Source organism: Cynocephalus volans, chromosome 7 (genome assembly GCF_027409185.1).
Source record: "Cynocephalus volans isolate mCynVol1 chromosome 7, mCynVol1.pri, whole genome shotgun sequence".
In the NCBI taxonomy this organism is placed as follows: domain Eukaryota; kingdom Metazoa; phylum Chordata; class Mammalia; order Dermoptera; family Cynocephalidae; genus Cynocephalus; species Cynocephalus volans.
The window spans coordinates 119,971,923-119,997,485 of record NC_084466.1 but is presented as its reverse complement, the minus strand read 5'-3'; the positions used below and the strand labels follow the sequence as shown (position 1 = coordinate 119,997,485).

The 25,563-nt window shown below is 40.9% G+C and overlaps 1 protein-coding gene and 1 pseudogene across 1 annotated transcript; both read right to left on the bottom strand.

Moving 5' to 3' along the window:
• Positions 1-1,981: 1,981 nt before the first annotated feature.
• LOC134382560 (interferon-induced protein with tetratricopeptide repeats 1-like) lies at positions 1,982-12,786 on the bottom strand. The gene is made up of 2 exons (XM_063103218.1): positions 12,716-12,786; positions 1,982-4,398 (listed from the first exon to the last, which is right to left on the bottom strand). Exons 1-2 carry the CDS (start codon positions 12,718-12,720, stop codon positions 3,042-3,044), a joined length of 1,362 nt encoding a protein of 453 aa, XP_062959288.1. The 5' UTR covers positions 12,721-12,786; the 3' UTR covers positions 1,982-3,041.
• Positions 12,787-19,087: 6,301 nt separating this feature from the next.
• LOC134381754 (interferon-induced protein with tetratricopeptide repeats 1B-like) lies at positions 19,088-24,704 on the bottom strand (annotated as a pseudogene).
• Between the last annotated feature and the right edge of the window lie 859 nt (positions 24,705-25,563).

Genomic DNA, 25,563 nt, shown 5'->3' with positions numbered 1-25,563 from the left:
CAGGTCTAAATGCTATGGATCATAGACTCATTCCCAGTCACTGTGCATCTTTCTATGAGGCTGTCATTCAGAATCTTCATTGTTCTGTGTCTTGGGTTTCCCATGTGCATCTTAATAATCCACACAGTTCCAAAAAGGAATGTAGATCAAATGGTATTGATCACTACAGACAGTGTCTGATGTTTTATTCTGAGACTACTCATATTTGCAAACATGTGCCAATCACATCCACAGGGAAAATACTCAGCTACCAAGAACTTCTCTTCTCTGAAAGGCCCAGTAATTTTCACTGCTCTGAAAGGCCCAGTAATTTTCTTGACAGCTATCTTTGGCCCATCATGATTTCCTTTCCTAGCTGACTCCTATGTATTCCAGTTCTAACTGCATTTTCATGGTCTCATTTTTACATTTCAAGCATTCATTCACCTGGAATTGTCTATGTAACTCTTTGAGAACATTTACACAATTGAACTAGGCTCAAGATAATACGTAGATCTGTAATGTCTATGGGAAATATCCTCAGGTTTCTTGGGGACAAATTGTTTTTAGATTTGTCTGAAATATCCTGGGACTTGGAGAGTCCATGTCTATAAGGGAATGAGAAGAGGAGAAGGTATTTTCTAGTTGTAATTGCAATTTAGGATCCTAAATTGGGCCAGAAAAACAAGTTGCAGTACCTATATCCTTCCCATGGATCTGGGAGCCCATAGATGTTTAAGGAAGTGGTGGTCCAAACACATTGTGGGCACACCCAAGGCTGTCTTTGTTGCAGTGAGTTCCATATCCATTTGAAAAATCAGAAGACTTTGCGTGATCGTTAGTAACATGCCCTGTTCTCTGTTGAGACTCTTCTCAAGTGACTTGCCATCTAGCAGGAGAGACAGATTCATCAGCACTTAGTCTGATTTCAACAAAAGCAGTACCCAGTGATCGCTTTGCAAACACAGAGAAAGGGATATTTACCTCTTTCTGAGGTTCATAAAAAACTTCTTGGACTAACTCTTGTTCTTTAACGTGAAATGTTGGCAGAATCATAGTCCTGTTAGTTCCTCTACTCAGAGAATATTCCCAGGACTGTCTACTCTGAGAGCAGGCGTAGCCCAGGAGGGGCTCTGTGGCCACTCCTGCAGTGTGCAATAGTGCTGGATGCACACCCTATGGGGAAGGCTCAGGCGCAGGACCACCAAACTGTTCTTATATATCAAGTCATGATAATTCTGCAAAAGCCAATGAGAGGGAATGTTTGACTATGAAATTGCCAGCTGACTACAAAATTGGTACTCTGGAAACCAGACGTTTTATGCGATAGGGGCCCCAGAATGTGCTATGCATCTTTACTGTCTTATCAAGAATGAATTTGTTTTAGGTGTCTTGTCAGTTGCATCTGTGAAGGTCGTCAGTTATTGACTGCCCTGTAGGTGAGATCTAGCCCCTTACTTTTCCAGGGACCACCTGAGGACAGATTAGACTCAGAGAGCCTGAGGTATGGAGCTTGATTATACCCTTTTCCTGTGTATGAGTTGGCTGATCAGGTACCTGTGCTGGTGCATATATATGTGTTTAAAGAGCCTCTACACCTACCACTATAAAATATTGTACAGTAGCACCATACTCTCCCAGCATACGCATTTGTCCAAACATGTTGGAAGGTTCAAGAAATTCCCTTGAGCTACAACGGTTCCTTTGGACGTAGAAAAGCCTTGTGTCGAGTTCCTAAATCAGTTGCTTAGCAGGTGAGATTAGGTGCTGCCTTTAGTCTCTCGTTTAGCAAACATCCTTAGTCCCAGTTCATCCAGAATCTCCCTCAGGCATCCTTAGTGGTGCCCCCCAGTGGGCCTCACCTGCCCTTCTAGAATTGGGCAATAAGGGGCAACATTGCGTTAGTTTCAATATATGTCCTTTAGTAATACAGACCCATGACACACAGGATAAAGCAGCCTTCAGGAGGAAAAAAACAGCTGACCAAATGTGTATAAGTTTATTAGTACGAAAAAACAATGGAAACTGGACAAGGAAATGTATTCTCGCTGAACAGGTTCCTACTTGAACCAGATTCCAGGATAAGTTCTGTAACTGACATACTAACCGGGTGATGTTAATAAGACCATTGATGTACATGAGCCTCAGTTCTTCAAGGGTTAAATAAGAGGCTTTGTCTAGACTGATGATTCTCAATCCAATGATTCTCAGTTTATTTTTTCAAATAAAGTTTTAATTCACCTGGAAGCATCTGTATACATTTTAGAGAGAATTTCCTCGCCCACGCTAGGTGTAAGATAATGCATAGCCTGATGTCTCAAAGCATATGGGTATTTTTCAGATTTCTCCCAAGCACATGGGACTTCAGGAGGAGTTGTCCACCAAAGGGAGTTCAGAGGGTTGCAACTGCAGCTAGCATCCTAACTTAGATGGGCTAAAAAGAACACGGCTCAGCACACATATTATTCTCATAAGGCTGAGCTCTTATCAGCTCAGAGTCTGGTGCCAGCTGGTCTAGGAAAATCTGTGAGCAAACTTTACTCTTCTCATGTAACGTATTTTGCCCCATTTTCCTGCCTTTTGGAAGCCCAAAACTCCTGTGTGTGTGTGTTTAGTGTCACTTCTAAGAGCTATGGCTGTTTGTTAATACTAAGACAGAGTTCCAAGCCACTGGCATGAGAGAGAGAGACTTTTGAACTGAGCCTCTCCTGCCTTATGGTTAAAACATGCATTAAAATTAAAAATTCTTCTTTTCTCTTGTTAGAAATCTGTTTTGTTAGAGAGGTGTCCCAGCTAAGAATTTATGAAGGTTGAGAAAAGAAATTATTTGTGTTTTTCTCCCCTTCAGAAGGATGCTGTACATTAGCCAAAAAGGGGAGTTGAGGCGACTGTGCTATGTGCCACCCAACTCTTTTGTGATCTATCCTGTCATACCTTCTTGAAGACACTAATGAGGAAAGATCTGTATGATGGTAGATTTAGATATGTTAACATTTAATATTTCTAAAGACAGGCCTCAGGCCAGCATCCAGGTGCAGGGTCTCTCCTAGGACATCAGAGCTTCACTCTCTTCCCTCTTTCAATCTGTGCACGAGCGCAAGGAGATTTAAACTCTCCACATCAGATTTATTCTGATGAACTCTGTTAACCGACTTCTCTAAAGCACGGAGAATTTTTTGTCTAGCATTTGACTGTGGTTCTATGTATAGTGCTTTTAAATAGTAGGTAATTGCCTCATTGTCAGATTGCTTGTGACATTGCAGAAAGTAGCCGTAACGATAATGGACCTCCTGCAATAGGCTCTTATTACCATCATGCAGGGTGAGTGCTTTCCGGTACGTGTCCTCAACCTTTTGCTGTTCACCCTGCTCTGTATACATGTTGGCTAAATCCATATACGCTATTGTAAATGTGGGCTTTTTCTGTATAGCATGTTCAAAATGAAATATGGCTAATCTCATCATTCTGTCTGCATTTTCTTCATCCTCTCTGCTACGTGGCAACTTTGTAGCTTCCTTCATTTCGATCATTTGTTCTCTGTAGCAACACCCTATCTGGTGATGCAGGTAGACGGAGTCGGGTGTTGCCTGCAAGGCTGTTTTTAAGAGCTGAAGAGCTTTATCCAGAGAGCCTTTTTTTCGGTAAAACTTGGCTGCATATCGAAAGACATAAGTCTGTGAGGACTTGTTGGTCAGAGCTTCTTCAATGTACTTTACTCCTTCAGCTTCTTGTCCTACTTCCTGAAGCTTCAGTGCAAGGAGAACCTTAATATATGCATCTTCTGGACTTAGCCTGATGGCCTGCCTTAGGGGGTGCAAAGAACACCCCTCCGTGCCTTTTATTGCTGTGTTAAAGCCATCTAGGCGATAAGTGGCAATTGCATACCCGGTGCTGAATTCAGCGTTTTCAGGGTCTGCTTCCAGGGCTTTTTCAAAGCAGGCCTTGGCCCGTTCGTAATTCTGTCCTCCACACTTCAGCAAGGCCCATCCTTCCTCACAGTCCATCTCAGGACACTCCATTCTATAGCGGAAAGGACTTGCCAACTTCTCGCAAGTGCTCTCCACCTTATCCAGGTAAGTCTGGGCTCCTGCCAGTCTTCCCAGGTGGTAGCACACCCAGGCATAGTTGGCCCAGGTCACCAGACTTCTCATGTCCGATTGGTTGGCATGATCTCGCTGGATTAATTCTTCAGCTTCTTTCAAGCTCTCCAAGGCTTTCTCATTCTGGCCTTTCAGGTGCTTCACATAGGCCAGCATGTTGTGTATTCCCACATTGTACTTGGTGTCTAGGAACTCAATCTCTTCCAAGACCCTGTTTTCTAAATCAGGTATTGCACTCTCTTCAATTAGCAGCCCCCAGGTAAAGTGACATCTCAGTTCCTTCAGCCTATCTTCGACCTGATGATCATCAGCATTCTTACTGTAAATGCAAAAGCAGTTTTTATTTGTTAGATGAAGGACAGCCAAAAGAAAAAGCCAGATAAAACCCCTTGTACTTTCGTTTTTATTCTTGAAAGGAACACACTTTGTTTTAGTTTCTTTACATTACCTGGATTTTAAGATACGCATGGACTGTGATTGCAGTTTGCTTGGCCCCATTCTCTGACTCTGGCACTTTCTAGTCAAATCACCATGCTGTGCTTCAGAGTCCCATTTATAAAATGGAGATGACAATAGTACTTATCACACTGGGCTTGGAGAGGATTAATTAACCCATATAGATAAAGCAGTTAGAGCATGTTATGTGCTACATAAGAGTTTTCTATTTTACTATTTATATAAATAGGCTGAGACCAGTTAAAAATGCAGAGCCTTAGGAAGCATTGTTGACTTGAAGACCCTCTTCTGCTTATATGCAATAAATTAAGACCACCTAAGAAAGATTTGAACAAAGTTTTTTTTTTTCTCACTTGTTATTTGGAAATAATTATAGATTCATAGAAATTTGCAAAGACAATACAAAGATCCAGTGTATCCTTCATCCATTTTCTCCCTATGATTATATCTTACATAACTATAGTACAATATCAAAATTAGGAAATTGACATTGGTACAACAATGTGTATATAATTCTATGTAATTTGTTCACATGAGTGTACCTATGGAACCATCACCTCCATCGATATAGAGAACTACTCTACCACCACCACATCTTCCTCATGCTATTCCTTTATAATTATACCTGTCACCTCCTCACCGGCACCCCGCAAACATCCCTAGTCCTTGGAAAACACTAATTCGTTTTTCATCTCTGTAATTTTGTCATTTCAAGAATGTCATATAAATGGAGAATGTCAAACAAAAGGAGAGTTCAATACATGAAAATCAACTAATGTAATATACCACATGAACAGAAAGAAGGGAGAAAAATCTCATGATCATTTCAATTGATACAGAAAAAATATCTGACCAAATTCAATACTTTTTATTTATAAAACAATCAACAGACTAGCAATAGAAGGAAACTACCTCTACACGATGCGGGTCATATACAAATAACACACATATGTTTACATTTAGCTAGCATCACACTCATTGTGAAAGACTGAAAGCTTTTCTTCAAAGATTAAGAACAAGGTAAGTATGCCCACTCTCACCACTGGAAATCCTAGTCAGAACAATTAGATAAGAAAGAGAAATAAAAGATATCCACACTGAAAGGAATAAGTTAAATGATCTCCATTCACAAATGACATGATCTTATTATGTGTAGAAAACCCTAAAGATTCCACACAAAAACTGTTAGAATTTTGATAAGTAAATTCAGCAAAGTTGCATGACTCAAAATTAACATGTAACAATTAGTTGTGTTTCTATACACTAATGATAAACAATCCAAAAAGGAAACTAAGAAAACAATACCATTTACAATAGCATCAAAAAGAATAAAATATTTAGGAATAAATCTAACCAAAGAGGCAAAAGACTTGTACATGAAATAGTACAAAACATTGCTGAAAGAAATTAAAGAAGACACAAATAAATGGAAAGACATCCTGTGTTCATGGTTTGGAAGACTTAATATTGTTAAGATGTCAGTACTACCCAAGGTGATCTATAGATTTAATCCAATCCTTATCAAAATTACTTTTGTGCAGAAATAAAAAAATTCATCCTAAAATTCACGTAGAATCTAAGGATTCCCAAATAGCTGAAACATCTTGGAAAAGAAGAACAAAGTTGGATGTCTCACATGTCTTTATTCCAAAACTTCGACGAAGCTACAGTAATGACAACACTGTGGTACTGGCACAAAGACAGACACAGAGACCGATGGAATAGAATAGAAGAGCCCAGAAATAAACCCTCACACATATGGTTGTATTAGTGAGCTCAGGCTGCCGTAAAATACCGTAGACTTAAGCAACAGAAATTAATTTTCTCACAGTTCTGGAAGATAGAGGTCCCAGATCAAGGTGATGGCCAATTTGATTCCTGGTGAGGACCCTCTCCCCGGCTTGCAGGTGGCCACCTTCTTGCAGCATCCTCACATGGCCTTTCCTTGTCCTTTTGTGGCTGGCTTATTTCACCTAGCGTAATGTCTTCAAGGTTTATCCATGTTGTAGCATGTGTCAGAATGTCCTTTCTTTTTAAGGCTGAATAATATGCATACGTACACACATGCACACACACACACACAAACACATATAATATCTTATACAACTATAGTATAATATCAAAATTGGGAAATATATATCACATTTTCATTTTGTTTTTTTTATCCATTGATGGACACTTAAGTTGCTTCTATCTTTTGGCTATTGTGAATAATGCTAATATGAACATAGGTATATAAGTCTCTGTTTGAGACATGGAGAGATCTCTGGTGTCTCTTTTTATTCTTACAAGGACACCAGCCCGATAGGCTCCACCTCTTAAGGCTCCACCCATTAAGGTTCCACCCTTATGACTTCACTTGGCCTTTATTATCTTCTTTTAGGCCCTCTCTCCAAATACAATCATGTTGGGAGTTAAGGCTTCAACATCTGAATTTGGGGTCAGGGAGACATAATTTAGTTCATAACAATGGTGAAATGATTTTTGACAAGAGTGCCAAGACTATTTAATGGAGAAAGGACAGTCTTTTCAACAAATGGTGTGAGGAACCTGGATATCCAGATGCACAAAGATGAAGTTAGACCATTACCTTACACTGTACACAATCATGAACACAAAATGGATCAAAGGCCTAAATGTAAGACCGAAAACTATAAATTTATAGAAGAAAACATAAGAGAAAATCTTTATGACATTGGATTTGGCAATGTTTTCTTGCATACCATACCAAAATCACAGGCAACAACTGTAAAAATAGATAAGTTGGACTTCAACAAAATTAAAAACTTTGGTGCGTCAAAGGAGATTATCAACAGAATGATAAGACAACTCACAGAAAGAGAGAAAATATTTGCAAATCATGTATCTGATAAGGGATTAATATCCAGAATATATAAAGAATTCCTACAACTCAGCAACAAAAATCCAAACATCTGATTTAAAAATGGGCCAAGGACTTGAATAGATACACAAATGACCAATAAGCACATCAAAGAATGCTGAACATCACTAATCATTAGGGAAATACAATTCTAGACAACAGTGTTATGCCACTTCATGCCCATTAGGATGGCTATTTAAAAAAATGACAGAAACTAAGTATTGGCGAGGATGTGGAGAAATTGGCATTGTTGTGCACTGTGGGTTTGAATGTAAAATGGGACAGCTGCTGTAGAAAATGCTATGAAAATTCCTCAACAAATTAACCTTAGAATTACCACGTGATCTAGCAATTCTACTTTTGGGAGTTAGTACATACCCTAAAGAAGTGAAAGCAGGAACTCAAACAGACACTTATATATCCATGTTCATATCAGCATTATTCAGAAGAGCCAAAAGATGGAAGCAACCCAAATGTTCATCAATGGATGAATGGATAAACAAAATGTGGTATATATATACAATCGAATATTATTCAGCCTTAAAAATAAAGGATATTTTGACACATGCTACAACATGGACAAAGCTCAAAGACAATATGCTAAGGGAAATAAGCCAGTCACAAAAGGACTGATACTGTATGATTCCATTGATAAGAGGTACCTAGAGTAGTCAAAGTCATAGAGACAGAAAGTTTAAAGGTGATTACTAGGGGCTGTCGGGGAGATGGGAATCAGGTGTTAGTGTTCAGTGGGTACAGAGTTTCTATTTGAGAAAATGAAAAAGTTGTGGAGGTGTATGGTGATGATCATTACACGATAAAGTGAGTGTTCTGAATGTGATAGAATTGCACAAAAAAAAGGTTAATATGATAAATTTATATTATGCATATTTTACCTTAATAAAACATTTTGAAACATATTTATGTGAAGGGTGCTCTAAATAAGGTGAATAGAAAAATAAAAAGAATGTGGGAAATATGTGTAATAGAGATGGAGAAGGTTCTGATTCTGAAAATTTTGCAGATCAGTAATGGTTCAACAGAACAACAGAAATCTATATGAATAGGTAATTTGTGGGAGAGCAAATACAAATAGCCAGTAAATATGAAAAAAGATGCTCTAAGTCCCTAGCCACTCGGGAAATGCAATTTAAAGAAACAGTGGTTTATGACTTTATTCCACTCAGATTGGCAACTGTTTAAATGGATGAGGATACAAATTCTGCAACCATGAATCGTTATGGCTTTTATGAAGATCAATCTGATAATAGTCATTAAAGTACACGTTTTATTCAACAAAGTAATTCCACTTCTTAGAATCTGTGAGGGATCTTCAAAAATTTCATAGAAAAATTTGTGTTATCTTTTAATTTTATTTTTCCAAAAGCTTTTTGAAGTACCTTTGTATTTCCCAGATTAAAAACACCAGGACTTAAGGATGTATGTTCAAGAATGTTCATTACAACATTGTATTCATTAGCAACAAAATGGAAATATCAATAGGGAATAGTTAAACAAATTTTGCTATATCAGCACCACAGAATTCTATGCAGCTAGTGGACTGCATGAATTAGATCCAAACCAGTAAGAGTTTGAAGGACTTTCATAATATATACTTAATTGAGAAAAGTGAGCTGCAGAGACACATCCAAAACATTATTTTTTATTGCGGAAAGACCCGAGCCCTTAGGTCTATGTTTGTTTGTGATATACAAGTATTGAGAAATGTACGTAAGCACCTTATAGCTCAACAACAAAAAGACAAGCAACCCAGTTAAAAAAATGGGCAAACAAATTGAGTATTCCTTTCTCCAAAGAAGAAGAGTCAGGGAGGACCAACAAACACATAAAAATAAGTTCAACATCATTAGTGGTCAGAAGAATGCAAATCAAACCATGACGAGGTACCATTTCTCTCCCACTAAGTCGGCTATAGCAACAAGTAAAAAAAGGAAAAGAACAAGTGAACAAGTGTCGGCAAGGGTATGGAGAAATTGGAATCCTAATACATTGCTGGTGGGAATGTAAAACGGTGCAACTGCTGTGGAAAACAGTTTGGAGGTCCCTTTGCAAGTTAAATGGAAAACTACCATATGACCCACTGCTGGGTATATATTTCTGGGTGTACCGCACAGCTGGGTATATACTCAAAATAATTTAAAACAGCTGTTTAAACAAAAACTTGTACACAGATGTTCATTGTTGCACTATTCACAATAGCCAAAAGGTGGAAACAACTCCAATTTTCATCAACTGATGAAGGACAAACAACATGTCGTATATTCATAAGACAGCATATTCTTCAGCCATGAAGTGTATGGAGTTCTGATACATGCTACAACATGGATTAATCTTGACAGCATTATGCTAAATGAAAGAAACCAGACACAAAAGGCCACTGTCATAGTTCTCTCTCTCTCTCTGTTTTGTTTTTGGTTTTCTTCATTTGGTCTAAAGATCACTGTCATGAAAGTGGCTACAAACTCTAGACCTGCTCTCGTGGGGCTCCAGGGGAGGTGATCATGGATATTTACATTGTGCCTTCCATTGGATACTTCTTTATCCTGGTGGATGGCTAATGCCTAAGGGTCTGTCTGACCCATTACCAGGTGTGTCTCTCTTAGGAAACTTATTTATTCTGGTGAATGCCCTTGTGGCTCTTGTCTGCCCTGTGTTTAGTTTATTCCTACCAAGATAGCCACTTTCTAGGAGAGCCCTGACCTGGACAGAAGTTAGATTTGGGTGTGTACTGGTCATATGAGACACAGAGGAAGCAACTGAAAACACACATGAAATAACACGGGCAGTTTATGACTTATAGACCCCAAAGAGAAGAGGGCAGCATCCCTTCCAGGGCCAATGGGAAAGAGAAAGCTGTTGGGGAAACACATGCTGATGGAGTTTGGATGTGTTGTCCCCTCCAAAACTCATGTGGAAATTTGATCCCCCATGTGGCAGTGCTGGAAACTGATGGAGTCATGGGGGCAGATCCCTCATGAATGGATTAATGCTCTCCCTGGGGGAGGGGGGATTAATGAGTGAGTTCTCGCTCTATCAGTTCCTGTGAGAGCTCATTCCTTAAAAAGACCCTGGCACCTCCTCTCTCTCTCTCTCTCTCTCTCTCTTGCTTCCTCTCGTCATGTGATCTGCTTGCTCCCGCCAGCTGCCTGCCACTTTCCGCCATGAACAGAAGCAGCCTGAGGCCCGTGCCAGATGCAGCTGTCCCAGAATCGTTAGCCAAATAAATCTCTTTTCCTTATGAATCACGCAGTCTCAGGTATTTCTGTTATAGCTACAAAAATGGACTAAACCACACGCTCAATCAACAAGTGGGGAGCAAGAGAAAAAGAGGATGCTGTGGGACCAAGCCTTTCTTGGGTTCCAGGGCACTACATTAGTGGGTTTTCTGTGAACAGTTCTAGTTGGTGGGTTTATAGCAAGTGGGTCACTACAGCATATCTGCCCAGTCCATGCAGGGTGTGGGGGTCAGTGGGGCAAGTCACGTAGTCATATCTAGCTATCTCATAGGAAGGTGGTCAACCAGGAGATGGTGGTATCTGGATCAACTACATTGAGGAACTGGGAGGAGGGGGAAGAGAACTAGACACTGTGTCATGGTTGACTAAGCCTTGCTTCTGGTGTGACAATGTTAAACCTAGATTCAAAATAGATGCTGAGGCAACATAAAATCATTAGAATTCACTAAGTCACATACTGTATGTTTCCAGTGACATGAAATCTCCAAAACAGGTAAACATGTAGAGGCAGAAAGCAGATGAATGGTTGCTGGGGCCCGGGGAGAAGAGAGAGTAGGGAGTCACTGCTTGATGGGTGTGGGGTTTCTCTTCATAGTGGTAAAAATATTCTTGAACTAGATAGTGGTGATGGTTGAACAACATTGTGAAAATCCTAAATCCCACTAAACTGCCTACTTTAAGATAGTTAAAATGGTAAATTTTATCACGATAAAAAATCATATTCCTAACCTGAATAGAATATTGTTCCTAGTGCATGTTGAAATAAACATAGAAGCTAATTAGTATGCAATCTGAAATGATTTCATAAACCCCCTCTGCCACCCTTTGGGAAACATTGGTTTAAGGTTTCATAAACTATCATTGAATTTAGACACTCTGGTTCATATCTCGTCTCTACCACTTATTGTCTGTGTGATCTTAACATTTTTTAATCTAAAACTCCTTATTGCAAAATCAGGATAATACAAGAGTCCCTGTTCCATAGGTTTCTTTTGAGAATTAAATGTAATAATTTGCATACTACTTCTAGAAGCCAGGCTGGCACTTAGCAAGTATTCCGGAAGTGATAGCTACTTCTATAACATTTGTTGTTGTTGTTATTACTTTAATTATCAGTGACAACTCTACCTGTTTCTACAGGAGGGTTGATTACAGGCCTGTAATTGTGTAGTGTCTAGAACTTTTGCCCCTTCAAAATTTTGCCCACTGGAGCACTGAGGAAAAATTTTCAAGTCAATATTAATTAATAGTTTTTATAATTTGCTGATATTAGGGATTATTTGAAGGAAGTTTCAGAGAGAACAATATAGAAATTCCCACATTAAACCCCTTAAGTAAGGAAAATGTGGATGTTCCCAAGCATAGAACTTCAGCCAAGACCCACGGGAAGGAGGAGGTCAAGGATCTGCTGACAGCCTGGATTCCCCAGAGAAGGGGTCGTCTGCTAACTTCAAATCCAGTCAGACTGAGAAGGCCTGACACAGGAGCCCAGCAACACAGAAAGTGAGACCAGACGCCTACAGAGGAAGGCTGTGAGCTTCTCCTACTACCGCCCCACAATATTTCCCCCAGGACATCTGAGAAGCCCCTGACTGTGGCTTACAGGGCCCTGTGGGTCCTGCTTAGTCTCCCTGGTGAGGAGTCAACAGAAAGCCCTGTCTCTACCCAGACAAGCTGTTCATTGCTTCTTCGGATCAAACAGAAGTGAATCTGGGGGTAAAGAATAACCAAGTTTGGGATCATTTTCTCCCTTCCTGCAAGACTCTTTTCCCATTTTCCTTCTCTTCTTTGGGCTGTAGCATGAGGTGAGCTTCCTCAGGCTGATGCTAACAAAAATAAAAATGCCTGCATTTATAAAACATTTTATGTGTGTTTCAATGTGCACGCGCATGCACACACACACATTCAGTCCATAAGCAGATACTCACATAGAAAACTTAGGAAATTTGACCTTACTGGGACCAAACCCGTTGCGATAGTATTTAATTAACATTTTTTCCAAAACTTTAGACATAATGGCAGAGAAGCAGAGAAACCCTTACCTCATAGTTGCTGTAAATTAGGCAGCAGTTCTGTAGTGTTTTGTTTAGCCAGATGGGCTCCTCTGAGATCTGGCCAGTCTGCCTAGTGGATTTTCAGATGAGTTTCAGCTCCAGGATAGGGCTACGCAAGGGAGCTAAAGAGCAAGTGATGATATTAGCTATGGTTGTGTCTGTCCAATTAGAAGTTGGAAGCCAAGGTGGAAACTGAAATCGGAAAGTGAAACTAACTGGCAGAGTTCCTGCTTGAGGAAAAAGAAACTTAAAACAGTGATTGCTTTCCTTGTTTTGTTTTGGAAACTAGTTGAGAGGAGGCTGGTGAAATCGGTTTTCTTCTTGTGCTAATTTCTCTTTCCTGGCCTTGTAGAAACTTGGGAGCTAGGAGATGCTAGTTAGTACAGAGTCCCCTGAAGCTAGAGTAGGGAGACCTGTAAAAATTGACTGTGTGAACTTGCAAATTTCATAGCCTCCTCCCCACAGGGATTGTTCATTTGATGGTATAAAATTTTGAAGTCTCCGAATGGGATTCTTAATCTAAATTTGCTGCCATTCACTGCGAGGTCGTGTCTTACTAATTATTCTATGCCTTTGCATATCCTTCTCGAGAATGGGCAATGGCAGAAAGCGCCTTTAACCTCTTCCCAATTCATAGGAACAGTGAAAATGTCTGCGGTAGCATCTTGAGTTTTCAAAATGAAACAAGTTAGGCCTAATGAAAAAAAATCTTTTTAATTTTCAACAGTCTCTATTCTTGCCATCTAAGGTGTACTGTTTCATCAGAAATGATTCTCGTAGCTGTGCAAGATTATCCTAGCTATGCTCATTCTTCTTGGTGCCATGTCAGCTTGGCTAAGCCTCCCTTAACCTGGCTCATGCAATGTTCTGTGTTTGCAGTAAGAGATTAAAAGTAAAGCTGTGCTGGGCTCGTGAGTGTAGGTTTGGTTCTTATTACTGGTGCCTACTGAGTTTCTACTTCTCTGCACGTTTTGCTGCAAATAGCCTCAGTCTCCTGGTACATGTGGTGATGATTCTTCAGCATCTTACACAATGCAAACTTACCCCCAGCCACAGTCAATTTAATCATGGGAAAGCCCCTATTGGGAGGAGGTAATCAGACTTGCTTGTCTGGAAAGCTAAATCCGGAAAGTGTATATATATATTTGTATATCATTATTTACCATGTTTTGCTGTGTGTCCTGAAAATAAGTAAAATAGAGAGAAAGCTTACTCACAAACTTAGAAGAATATCAAGCATTTAGTCTGAGAGAAATAGGGAATTAGAGATAAAAGATGAAAAGTTGTGGAGTTACCTTTTGTCCACTGCTGTACTGACAAGGGTCAAGAGGCAAAGACCACGACTGAGGTGTTTTATGGGGTTTCCTGGTAAGTACCGAGTGGTAGAAAACTAGATTACCAATGACTGTGGCGCTGAAACCATAGGTATTTCTACTGCTACTGAAACCCAATGTCTGGCCAGCATTTGGAGCCAGATCTGCCTCATAGCCTTAAAAGAGCATTAGCCCATTGTTGCCAGTCTTGGAGGTTGGTGTCTGGATTCTGGATGACTGCATAAAAATGGGAGAATTGAGAGAGGTAGGTCTAATTTCAGTTAGCTTCCTGCATAGAGAAGGAATTGACTATAAAATATAAATACCTAATCCTGATTAAGTCATGGAGATTCTGCTCCTTACTTATGGTTTCAGCTTGACAGAAATAAACAAGTCAACCTGGTTTAGGAAAGAAGAAAAGAGACCAAATCCCAAGAAAGTCTTGTAACCCCTGATCACTTTGGCGGGAGGAAAAAGCAAGGTGCTATGGTTTGGAATAGAGCACCCTCTATTGCTCCAGCATGGACCTCCACATTCTGATCACATTTCAACTTCATCTCAAATCTCAGTGATTTGGAATAGATAATCCTCACTGCACATAAAAATCATCTAGGGACATTTTAAAAATAATGCTAAGTGGGCCTTATGCAAGAGCAACTAATATATCTCTAGGAATGGGCCCCTGATCTCAATAATGAAAAGACATCTCAGGTGCTTTTGCAGTATGTCTGGACTGAGAACCATCCCTGCTGTCTATTGCGTGTGTGAAATTCTCTGGCTGAGTGATTTGGGACTCAATCCCTGGACCCGCTTCCCTTTCTTGGAGTTTCACATTCAGTATGTTTATTCTTTTGTTACTCTCCCTACATCGTGGACAATAAACTCAGTCTCTTCTTGATCCACAGGATGGCATGGATAAAGAATGTGATTTTGAGTATTTTTGGTGTTGATAATAAGAGCATGGACAGATGCTGAGCTATTTCTGCTGAACTGTCTTCAATATCCCATGACAACTTATTAAGGAATGAATACCCAAAAAGAGTTCTCTATCTATCACTTGTAGTCTCGATTTTTTTTATCAGCTTGCTAAAGACTTTAGAATAGGATGTAGTGACCTGGTTGCATAGTGGAAAGCTGGTTTCTCATTAGAAACAAATTCAACTGTAGGTGGTGCTACATTCCACAGTTGGGCTTCTCTGTCTTCTCAGGCATCTTTTCCACTAGCATGTCCTGCAGAAGTCGCTACTGTACGTGTTTCAGTAATCACAGTTCAATGAAAGCATCGTAGTGATCATGAGAGATGTACAGGATGCTTTCATGCTAGGACCATAAAAAACAAAGGCTTAACTGAAGCCATCAATCCATTTACACTTTCCTGAATCTTTGAATTCCCTTAGTCTTTTCAGTTTGTCATAAAACTCAGGTTTACAGATATGTCTATTCATAATTTATAATTTAGCATTGAACAGTTCAAGTATCTCTGCTAATTACATATTATATACTCTCCTCAATTTATTCGATCACAAAGATACTCTTAGTTACTGCCTGTTTTTTTAAAAACGTAATTGTCACTGTTTTGACCACTCTATGAAATCCAAGCTCTTGGCTTTTGAGATTATTCATAAAGTACTTCCTATCAAAACCATGAAGAAAGGACCCAGACACCAAAGTCCTTTGTTGTGAATGGTCCAATGATTTTCATATCTGCTCATGGGTCTTCGAGGGACCACACAGCCCACTTTAACTAACCCACAATGTGACTTACTGCAATATATTCAAGTACTAATGGAATTTTCATCATTTCACTGTTTCCATTTCAGGCTTATTTTGAAACAATTATAGACTCACAAGAAGTTGGAGGAAGGGTCGGTCCTGTGTTCCTTTCACCCAACTTCCCCCAAAAGTGACATATATCTGTAGTACAATACTGAAACCAGGAAAATGACATTGGGCCTATGTGTGTATTTTAAAGATGTAATATGAAATATACTTAGTGAATCTTGCAGCTGTGTATCTTTCCTCCCAAACTGAACATTCCTTTCTCAGTAATACCAACTTATCCATATGATTTATTTCATAATACACTAAAAACGGTCTCAGAATAATAATATCAACAAAATACCTCCAGAGTACTTGCTGAGTAGAGTTTTACAATTTTTTCCCTGTTTTGTCCATAGATATAGCCTATTAAAGGTGTGGAGTCAAATTGCAGTGTATTAAAAATCACATGGCATCCTCCTCTCTGTGTGGTTTTATTGTGTATCCCACATATACTTTGTCTCGTTTGTCTCATTTTGCTTTACTTTTTAGAAATTGCATTTGCCATTTTTACCTAAACATTTTATGTACATTGTAAAAGGGAGCAGAGTTGAGAGAATTTATCAGTGAAAACTAGATTCTACAACTAACGCTTTACATATTTCCTTTGTCATGTATCTATTCATCTATTCGTTCCGCTATCCATCCATCAATTTATCATATTATTTGTTGTTGCACAAAAAAAGCAATCAGCACAATTAATTGATAAAGCATTTCAGTATGCAGATGCAGATTGCTTTTTGGAATATGAATTTGGTTTTATAATTAGGTATAATATTTACATGGTTTCAAAAACAATACAGAGAAGTCTAGCTTCTATTGCTTTTTCATAGATTCCCATTACAGAATTTTATGATCTTTTCATTCTTTTCTTTTGACGATAAGCAGATAGATATGTCTTTTATATGCATTCCCATTTCCCTCTGTTCTTCCCTGGTCCATACTGAGTGTAGGAGCCAGTGACACGAGCAGCAACTACAAGATGCTCAGTCAACCATTCCATGATTGTTTATCGAGTACCTCCTCTGCTTGCAGGTCTGGGAGATTCGATGTTGTTTAAAATAGATTGTTTTAGGACTTGCCTTATGCTCACCCAAATACACAGGCCCACATCCCCTCCCCGCCCACCTCCAATTTTAGGTAGACTCAGTTGCTAGATAAACAAATTTTAGTAGTGGAAATGTTTCAGCGTTAATTAATGAGTGCAATGAAACCTAATTTCCTGACGACTTACCAACTAGGTGAGAATTATATTTGTGATGAATTTAGCCAAGATGATTATAAATCTCCCATTACTTCTTTTTGCCAAGACCTGCCAGTGGCTAAGGAGCAATAGTTGTTTAGAAACTACTACAGAACGGAGCCAAACCAAAAAGCTGGGAGTTATGTAGTGTGATAAGTACAGCAACATTGTCTGTGTGTTTTCTAATCAGTAGAGATGTGTCCTCAGATTTCTCATTTAGATTTATTCCAGGAGCAAACACAAATCTCCCCTACAAGTGGCTCTACAGCGATCACAGCTCAGGAATTCAAAGAGGGGCCAGATGAGCCCAAGAGTCCCATGTTTACAGGGAAAAGACAATATAAGTATTCCCATTTCAGTAGTTTCCTCTGGTTAAATTTGATGAATCTGTTTTTTTGTTTAGTATCAACAAAACTGAAAAGGTTGTGACTTGTGTGTTCCCTAAGTGTCATCTGAATGACCCATCCAGTCCCCGAGCCCAATCCCCCGGCATTGGCCAATCCTAATTTTCAGGGATCAAGGTAACAGAAGGCAACCTTCCAATTCCATAGCCTGCAGGAGTAAATTGTTCTCCAGTATCTTAAAAAATTCTTGGTAGTTGTAGTAGATTGGATTATGTCATCCCCAAAGTCCCTGAAGGTTGAATTGTGTCCTCCAAGTTTTATGTATGAGAAACTTAGCCACCACTGTGACTGTGTAGAGGGTGGGGAATCCTATTATGGTAATTGAAAGGTGGAGCCTTGAAAAGATGATTGGACTGTAGGACCGTGCAGTCGTGAATGGATTAAAAATGATGATCAGGGGCATGGTTCTGAGGGCTTTGAAAGAGGAGGAGAGTCTGTTGCTCTTTCTACTTCCACCATGTTCCAATGTGAGACCCCTGGGTTGCTGTCACCACCACGAGACAGACTTTGGACGGCCCAGCCTCAGAAAGTGTCAGCAATACATTTTGTTTTCTTATACATCACCCACTTCCAAGTATTTTGTTAGAAGCAACAGAAACAGACTAATCCAGTAGGTTTATATTCCCACAGTTTCCTCTGCTTTAGGCCATCTAGTGCTGCATAAATTGTTCTGCATTTTTCAATTTCCACCCAAACATAAAAGATACATCTCTTTTTATTTACATCTCCAATGAAATACACTCAAAGAATTTGTCATCTTAGCAGATGTTACTGAATATTTTGGGGTAGGGAGCAAAAGGGGATTAAATCACACACCACCCAGTAAGGACTTAAAAACTGCACTAGAGTATTTATTTCATTTTCACCTTGTGTATCCCTACGAGATTTTTTCTCTTACTTTGTCTTTCCCCAACACATTTTAAGTTTCCTGAGGTGTGAATTAACGTCCAGCAATGTGTTTGGAGCACACAGATCTCTTGAGATTGCCAGAAGATGAACAAATGCAAACAAAAGGTTGGATTTATTATAAGGAGGTCATTGGCTTGACTCACTGACCAGCCCATCTTGGCTGCGGAAGGGCCTTGGGAAATGGAAACTCGGGCTGGAATGCTGTAATAAACTCCTGAAATCTCGTCCTTCTTTCTAACGCACATCTTTGCTCATTTGCTTTGCTCTTAGATCTTGTAGCAGGTCAGTGCCCCTGGGCACATGAAAAAGAAGCCTTCCTTGTTTGTCTCTTCTGCTTGGGACTTCTAGACCGAGAATGGAAGCCATTCATTTCATTTTCAAGATCACACGGAAAACAATTCTTGTTGGTCTAGCAGGTGAGAGATGCCCCAAACAGCATTAATCAACCTTGGCCTATGAGTGCAGGGATGTGTTGTTGAAAAAAGGATGCTCCTGTCATAGACACATGGATAGAAGGGGAAAGAAAGAGGGGAGTCAGTCAGGCAGCAGAGTATGTGTTGTGTCAAACTATTGTGTATTTCCCCATGTTACAGATTTTTGAAGGCAACAATTGGGAAAGATTGATGACCTATTTAGTTATGAATATGTTAAATGAGTAATGGTGACCTCTGTTTCAAAACATAGAATTGAGGTCAGCAGCCAGAGTCAGATCCCTCTCATAGCACGTGAAGGCTTCACTCACTTCGCCTTTCAATTTGTGGACAAGCCCAAGGAGGCTGAGACTTTCCACAACACGTACATTCCAGTGAACACGTCTTATAGCCAATTTTTCTAAAGCATTGAGAAGTTTCTCCCTGTAATAGGGCATTTTTTCTATTTTTAGACCTTTTAAGTAAAAGGTGAATGCTGTATCTTCAGACTTTATGTGAAATTGTTGGAAACGGCCGTATCAGTAATGAATCACTTGTTGCAGGTGATCCTCAGTGATCTTCATGCATAACAATTTCTGAAAAGTGTCCTCAGCGTCTCTGTGGTGGCCTATTTGTGCATACATTTCAGCAAGGTCAGCATCAGCCGATTCAGATGAGGCTTTTAGTTTCAAAGTATTTTGAAATTCATTTATAGCTAATCGAACCAATCTGTCCACTTCTTCTCTATCCTGCCCTCTAGACTACCTGTTTGCAGCTTTCTTTATTTGGATCATCTTGTCCTTGTAGCAAAGCCCCATCTGGTGATGCACAAAAGTAGAGGTGGGTGTTGCCCACAAGGCCGTATTTAAAAACTGAAGAGCTGTATCTAGAGAGCCTTTTCTTCAGTAAAACGTGGATGCATATTGAAAGACATAAGTCTGTGAGGACTTGTCGGTCAGAGCTTCTTTAATGAACTCTTCTCCTTCAGCTTCTTGTCCTACTTCCTGAGGCTTCAGTGCAAGGAGAACCTCAATATAGGCATCTTCTGGATTTAGCCTGCCGGCCTGTCTTAGAAGGTGCAGGGTTGACGTGTTAAAACCATCCGATCGATGAGCAGTAATTGCATACCCAGTGCTGAATTCAGCATTCTTAGGGTCTGCTTCCAGAGCCTTTTCAAAGCAGTCCTTGGCCTGTTCGCAATTCCTTTTACCCCACTTCAGCAAAGCCCATCCTTCCTCATGGTCCATCTCAGGACACTCTATTCAATAGCAGAAGTGACTTGCCAACGTCTCGCAAGTGCTCTCCACCTTGCCCAGTTAAGTCTGGTCTTGCCAGTCTTCCCAGGTGGTAGCACACCCAGGCATAGTTGCCCCAGGTCACCAGACTTCTCATGTCTGATTGGTTGTCATGATCTCACTGGATTAAGTCTTCAGCTTCTTTCAAGCTCTCCAAGGCTTTCTGATTATGGCCTTTCTGGTGCTTCTTACAGGCCAGCAGGTTGTGTATTCCCACACTGTACTTGGTGTCTAGGAAGAATCTCATCCAAGACCCTGTTTTCTAAATCAGGCGTTGCTGTGATTTCAATTAACAACTTCCATGTAAAGTGACATCTCAACTGAGCCAGGCTATCTTCAGTGAGATTTCCATCAGATTCCTCACAGTAAAAGAAGACAGCAATTATTTCTATTTTTAGTAGTATTCAGTCTACTGGAAATGAAGCCAGCACTTCAAATAGTCAAATATTCTCCGTCCCAATGTCCCTGCCTCTGTTAGCTCTTGCCTCTCTGGCTCCTGTGCTTATGCCATTAGGAGAGATTGCAGGTTGACACAAATACCCGGAGGAAATGCTGAACCCTTCATGGTGCCAGCAGGTAGGTATTGGAAGTCTACAAGTCAACTCAAAAGAGATTTTGTCTGCTAATGTCAAAATAATTTCAGCACCACCTTCAACACTGCAAAACCCTTCTGTCCTGCTCCCTCCCAGCTTTGTAATACACCACTAATTCTGTCTGAACAAATGCGGAACAGAGGGTTCACAGAAGGGTGAATTCCTTACTCATCTTTCCCTTATTCCCAACACGTAAACACATTTTCGTTTTCTCTCCTCCCAGACAGGGTTCTGAGTGAAATTTGAGAGCCAAATATGGTTTCAAATGATGAATTTCATGAATGCTTGAGCTAGGTTGGAAAATGTGGTAGGGCATCCTACCTCCTTCACCTCTATGAAATTACTGAGCCAATCCCAAACAGAGAGGTTGAAAAATGGGTGGAACCACCTCGCAATGGCAGACTTACTGCATGGGGACAGAAGTAGGGGGATGAGTGAACATTGCATGGGGCTAGATGTGTCTATGTGAGGAAGTGGCAAGTCTCACTTTTGTAATTCACTGAACCTAATGTCACGTAATGTTGCAGCCTAGTGGCGGGCAGTTACTCTAAATCTCAAAAAGTGAAGTGATCACTCAGCTACGCATGGAGAAGACAGAATAGTAAGTTTGAAGGGGACCAGAAGTTTTCTTTCCAATATTTTACTGTTTTATAAAGTGCAGCTGAAGTTCTAGTCTTCCTCTAAGAACATAAGGGGGCCAAAAGAAATTTGTCTCTAATAGTGAAAAAAAAGTGGCCCTCACATCCTATGTAAGTATATTTGCCTCTGCGTTCTCAACTAATTGTCTTACATTTTATACCTGACATGTTTTCTACCCTTTAGTCCCAAGAAAGACTCCGGAGGGGACCTTTATAAATTTCCTTTGATGCTATATTTGACAACGTATAGCACAAAGCAAGTTTCATATAAATCCCATTATCCTGACTCAAAATATTTAACCATAACCTCATCACAAAAAAGACTATAGAACATTCCCTTTTGAAAATAAAGGGAAAGGGAAAATTCGCAAAAGATGAATAACTGTCAAGTGAGGTAGAGGATACTCAGGCTTACAGAGTATCTTACTATTTATTGAATCTGAGAATACAGCTCCTGGCTCCATAGAGTCCTCTCATTTCCGTCAACATCTCCACCTCATAAACTCCCCATAGATCTTGGATTTTTCTTGAGTGCATCCCTGCATACACTCCCAAGCCATCCTCTGCAGGCCTGAGTCTATGGAAGATGCCATCCTGACACTGAGTTTGTTCTTGCTTTACGGCAGGACTGCTTGGTTGACTGCTGAGGTCAGGAGCTCCAGAAACCTTTCTTTTTACCACCCAACCGTGGTCCGGAAATATTGTCTAATGAAACTTGTGCACGTGCCTGTGTGGATGTGGGTGCGGGTTTGAATGTGATGGTTGTGAACATGGGGTGAGATCAGGAGTGAATAAAATCAGTATTCCTCACTGAAAATAGCCTCCACTTCTAAAGGAGATGGAATCAGGAAGAGCTTCTGACCCAAATGCTCCACTTTGCCTACTGCAGTCCGTGGTATGATGAGAGCAGACACTGCCCAGGGAAAATCATCCGCACAGACTGCCATTGCTCTAGAGCTGCTAGAATATTTGTGGATGATCCATTCCAGGCTTTCTAACTTTGTAGCATAATCTCAGGCACCTCAGCTGCTGATCCAGCCGTCAGTAGAAAGAGTCCCTCCTTCTGAGTGATCTAATCAGGGCCAGGGTGACCTGCATTGATAGGTGCATCGATAGGTGATATTCCAGATTTGAGCCCTCACCAAGATTGCAAAACTTCCAGCGCACACTTGGAACAGCCTTACAGGGCTGTCCTGCCAACTTGCCAGAGGAGAATTATTGTTCTTTCTTATAGGTAGTTGTTCATCAACATGCGTCATCTTTTCTTTCCTCTTGGTCCTGGGAAGAGTATGAGATAGAATGCCATCAGAGAGGTGTCCTTACTCTCTAAAAGAGGAATGCTAAGAACCTAAAGTCCTCCTGTTACCTAGTAAGCACACAGAGAGTGCTGTCATTAGCAGTGTATGTATTATTATCCAATTACGAGTATGTGTATGTGTGTGGTGACTTAACCCCTCTGTGCATATGGCAGGTGGGCAATTGTAACCACAAGTAGCCTTCCCTGTGTGTAGATCCTCTTCCCTTCAGCTGCTTGTATTTTTGATCAACGCGCATAAATGGAAAGAAGAGCTCACCCTGCTCCTCTGTCTCTGTACCACTGGGATCAGGAGTATCTCAACATGGGTTTTCTTCATTCTGGAATAGTCCAGAGCCCCCTTAGGCCACCCCGACCAGGGGACTCTAGAAACACAGGCACAGGCCATTGCAAAACCTCTCGGGTAGCCTAGCTGCCAAGGCTGGGGAGAGGGTGAGCCTGCTTTCTGTCAGCTCCACAGCTGTGGACAAAGCTCACATCATTGTATGGCCACGGGCCCATTATATTAAAAAGAGAGACTGGATCCTCTTGGGGTAAACTCCTTTGTAATCCCTCACTTACAATTTCTTCTCAAGACAGGTATAGGTGTTTACTGGAGGAGAGATCCTAGAAGCGGGGCCCCTTTTACTGAAAACTCTTCCTCTCCCACTCAATGGGACATCCAGTGGGAGAACTGTATCATGTCAGAATGCTTTTCAGTAGAAAATATTTTCTGTATTTCACCAGTTCTAACCAAACCAGCAAGAAAGGAATACCTATTTTTTAGAACCAACACTTCACAACCGCAATAAGATTTCCCATCTTCTAACATCTAGTATAGTGGTTTTTCAAACTTTAGCATGCAACGTGATCACCTGGAAGACTTACAACACACAGATGGATGGGCCCCACTCTGATGTTTCTGAGTAGGCAGGTCTAAGGTGGGGCCTGTGCATGTGCATTGCTAACACGTTTTCGGATGATGCTGATGCTGCGGGTCAGGGTACCACACTTTGAGAACAGTTGATTCGGTGAAAAGCAAATTTTTTAGTAGTCACCATTTCAGTTTCACAGTAATCCCAAAACTTTGACTTGGTATCAGTAAGAACAGAAAAAAAGACTTTTAGAACATAGCTTCTTCTCCTTCCCATTTTAAAGCCTGAAAATATCTAAATGCTCTTTCCCTGACTGCTCCCCATGTCAGCCTCCCCTCTAGGCGCAAGCCTCTGTCGTGAACACTCAATAAGTACCCTTTGGATAATTCTCACTGCATTAGAAAGTGCTACTGAAATGACATCTCCTTTGGAATTAAGATCCCTTTCTTCTTCCTTCGCTTAAGAGCACTGCTGCTCTTATAAAGCAAACTCAGTAAGAAGACAGTTAGAAAACTCACCTCTGTGCATATATTTTCATCTTGCTTATTTGGATCAACTTTCCTGCCTTCTTCACTATGCTCTGTGCTCGGGGAAGCTGAGTTTATGGACTTCATTACCTGGACCTCTCTGAGTTTTCACTTTCTTTTGGGTTTAGCCCACCGGAAGGCAACAGTCAGAAATCAGAGTGCAGGAGGAGGTGAGGCTGGTGGTGTTAATGCCTAAGCTCCCACCGTGCTCACTTGGCAGTGGTTGAGTTTTTCACCAAAAGCCTTTAGAGAAGCCCCTCCCCTACAGCCACAGGTAGAGGTCTCTGCAGGTCTGGGGACCACTCTCTCCTCTTGCCCCGGTAGGCCTAGGGGTGTCATGTTACCACCATTGTTAGCCCTCCCCCAGCTCCTATTTAGTATCATCTGCTGTTGATTTTCCTGAACTTAGCCCACAGCCTCTTAAATAGCCCCTCTAGTACACTCTCCTCCATTACCTGCTTGAGGGTGCCTATCAGAGTCAGAACCGTGAGTGAGACAGCTCCCCTAGGAGAAGGAAATGGTCCATAAGGACAGGTTTGGAATTTCAAAGTGCACAGAAATAAGGTTGGGAAAGCAGAGAAAGCCTTTACCTCATGGTGCTTTGAGGCAGCAGGTGCTCTGTTGTGGTTTGGTCCAGGCTGGGAGGCTCCTCTGGCATTTGTCCGCAGAGTTCTAGGGCTTTTCAGAAAAGCATATGCTTATATAGTAGAGGTATCGCCAGGCAATTTTCATTCCTTTCAGGCCCAGTGAAATTGGCTGTGTTCCATCTTGGTGAAAATGAAACTTGGAGAGAGGGAGAACTGTTTCTGCTTTGATAATGAATATGTGCTCAGTTTTGGCAGCTAACATGATGTTTGTGAGAAGCAGTTTTGATATGCATGTTTACTGTTGGGGTCAATGCGGCCTAAGAGATAGAGGATAACGGGACCTTCTGACGACATTCAGACGTTGTGGAAAGACCAGTGGAGAACAGGGATGTATATTTTTGTGGAAAAATTCAGACACTGTTGTCAAACTGGTTACTGTCAAACGCACCCAGCCAGGTGGTTCCACGGACATCTGCAATGGAAGCTCCTAGGACCAGGGTCAGTGGTTGATGCCCAAAGGAACCCCATAGAGAGCCACTGACAATCTGTGGAAGAATAAGGTTGCAGGTGAGGCTGCAGTTGGCTAGGTCTTCCTCTGTGGGGTTGCGGTAGGCAGAATGGTTCCCTCCGGAGTTTGAGGCATTGGTGTGTAAGGATAAGTGCATGTTGTTTACATCCTCTGGCAGCATTTGTATTACTGCCAAGCAAGACCATAGTGGAGCCTACACAGATGTACTGACAATTTGATGATTATTACTGTTCACCATCAGGGGTTCAGACAATGGTGTTTGAACTGGTCAGTAGAGGAATGTGTGCACCTAGTCAGAGAATGTGATGGGGCCACTGGGGTCTCTAGTACTCTATGATGTGTGGCTGTCAAAGTGTAAATCGAGGGCTGGCAGGTTAGCTCAGGTGGTTAGAGTGTGGTGA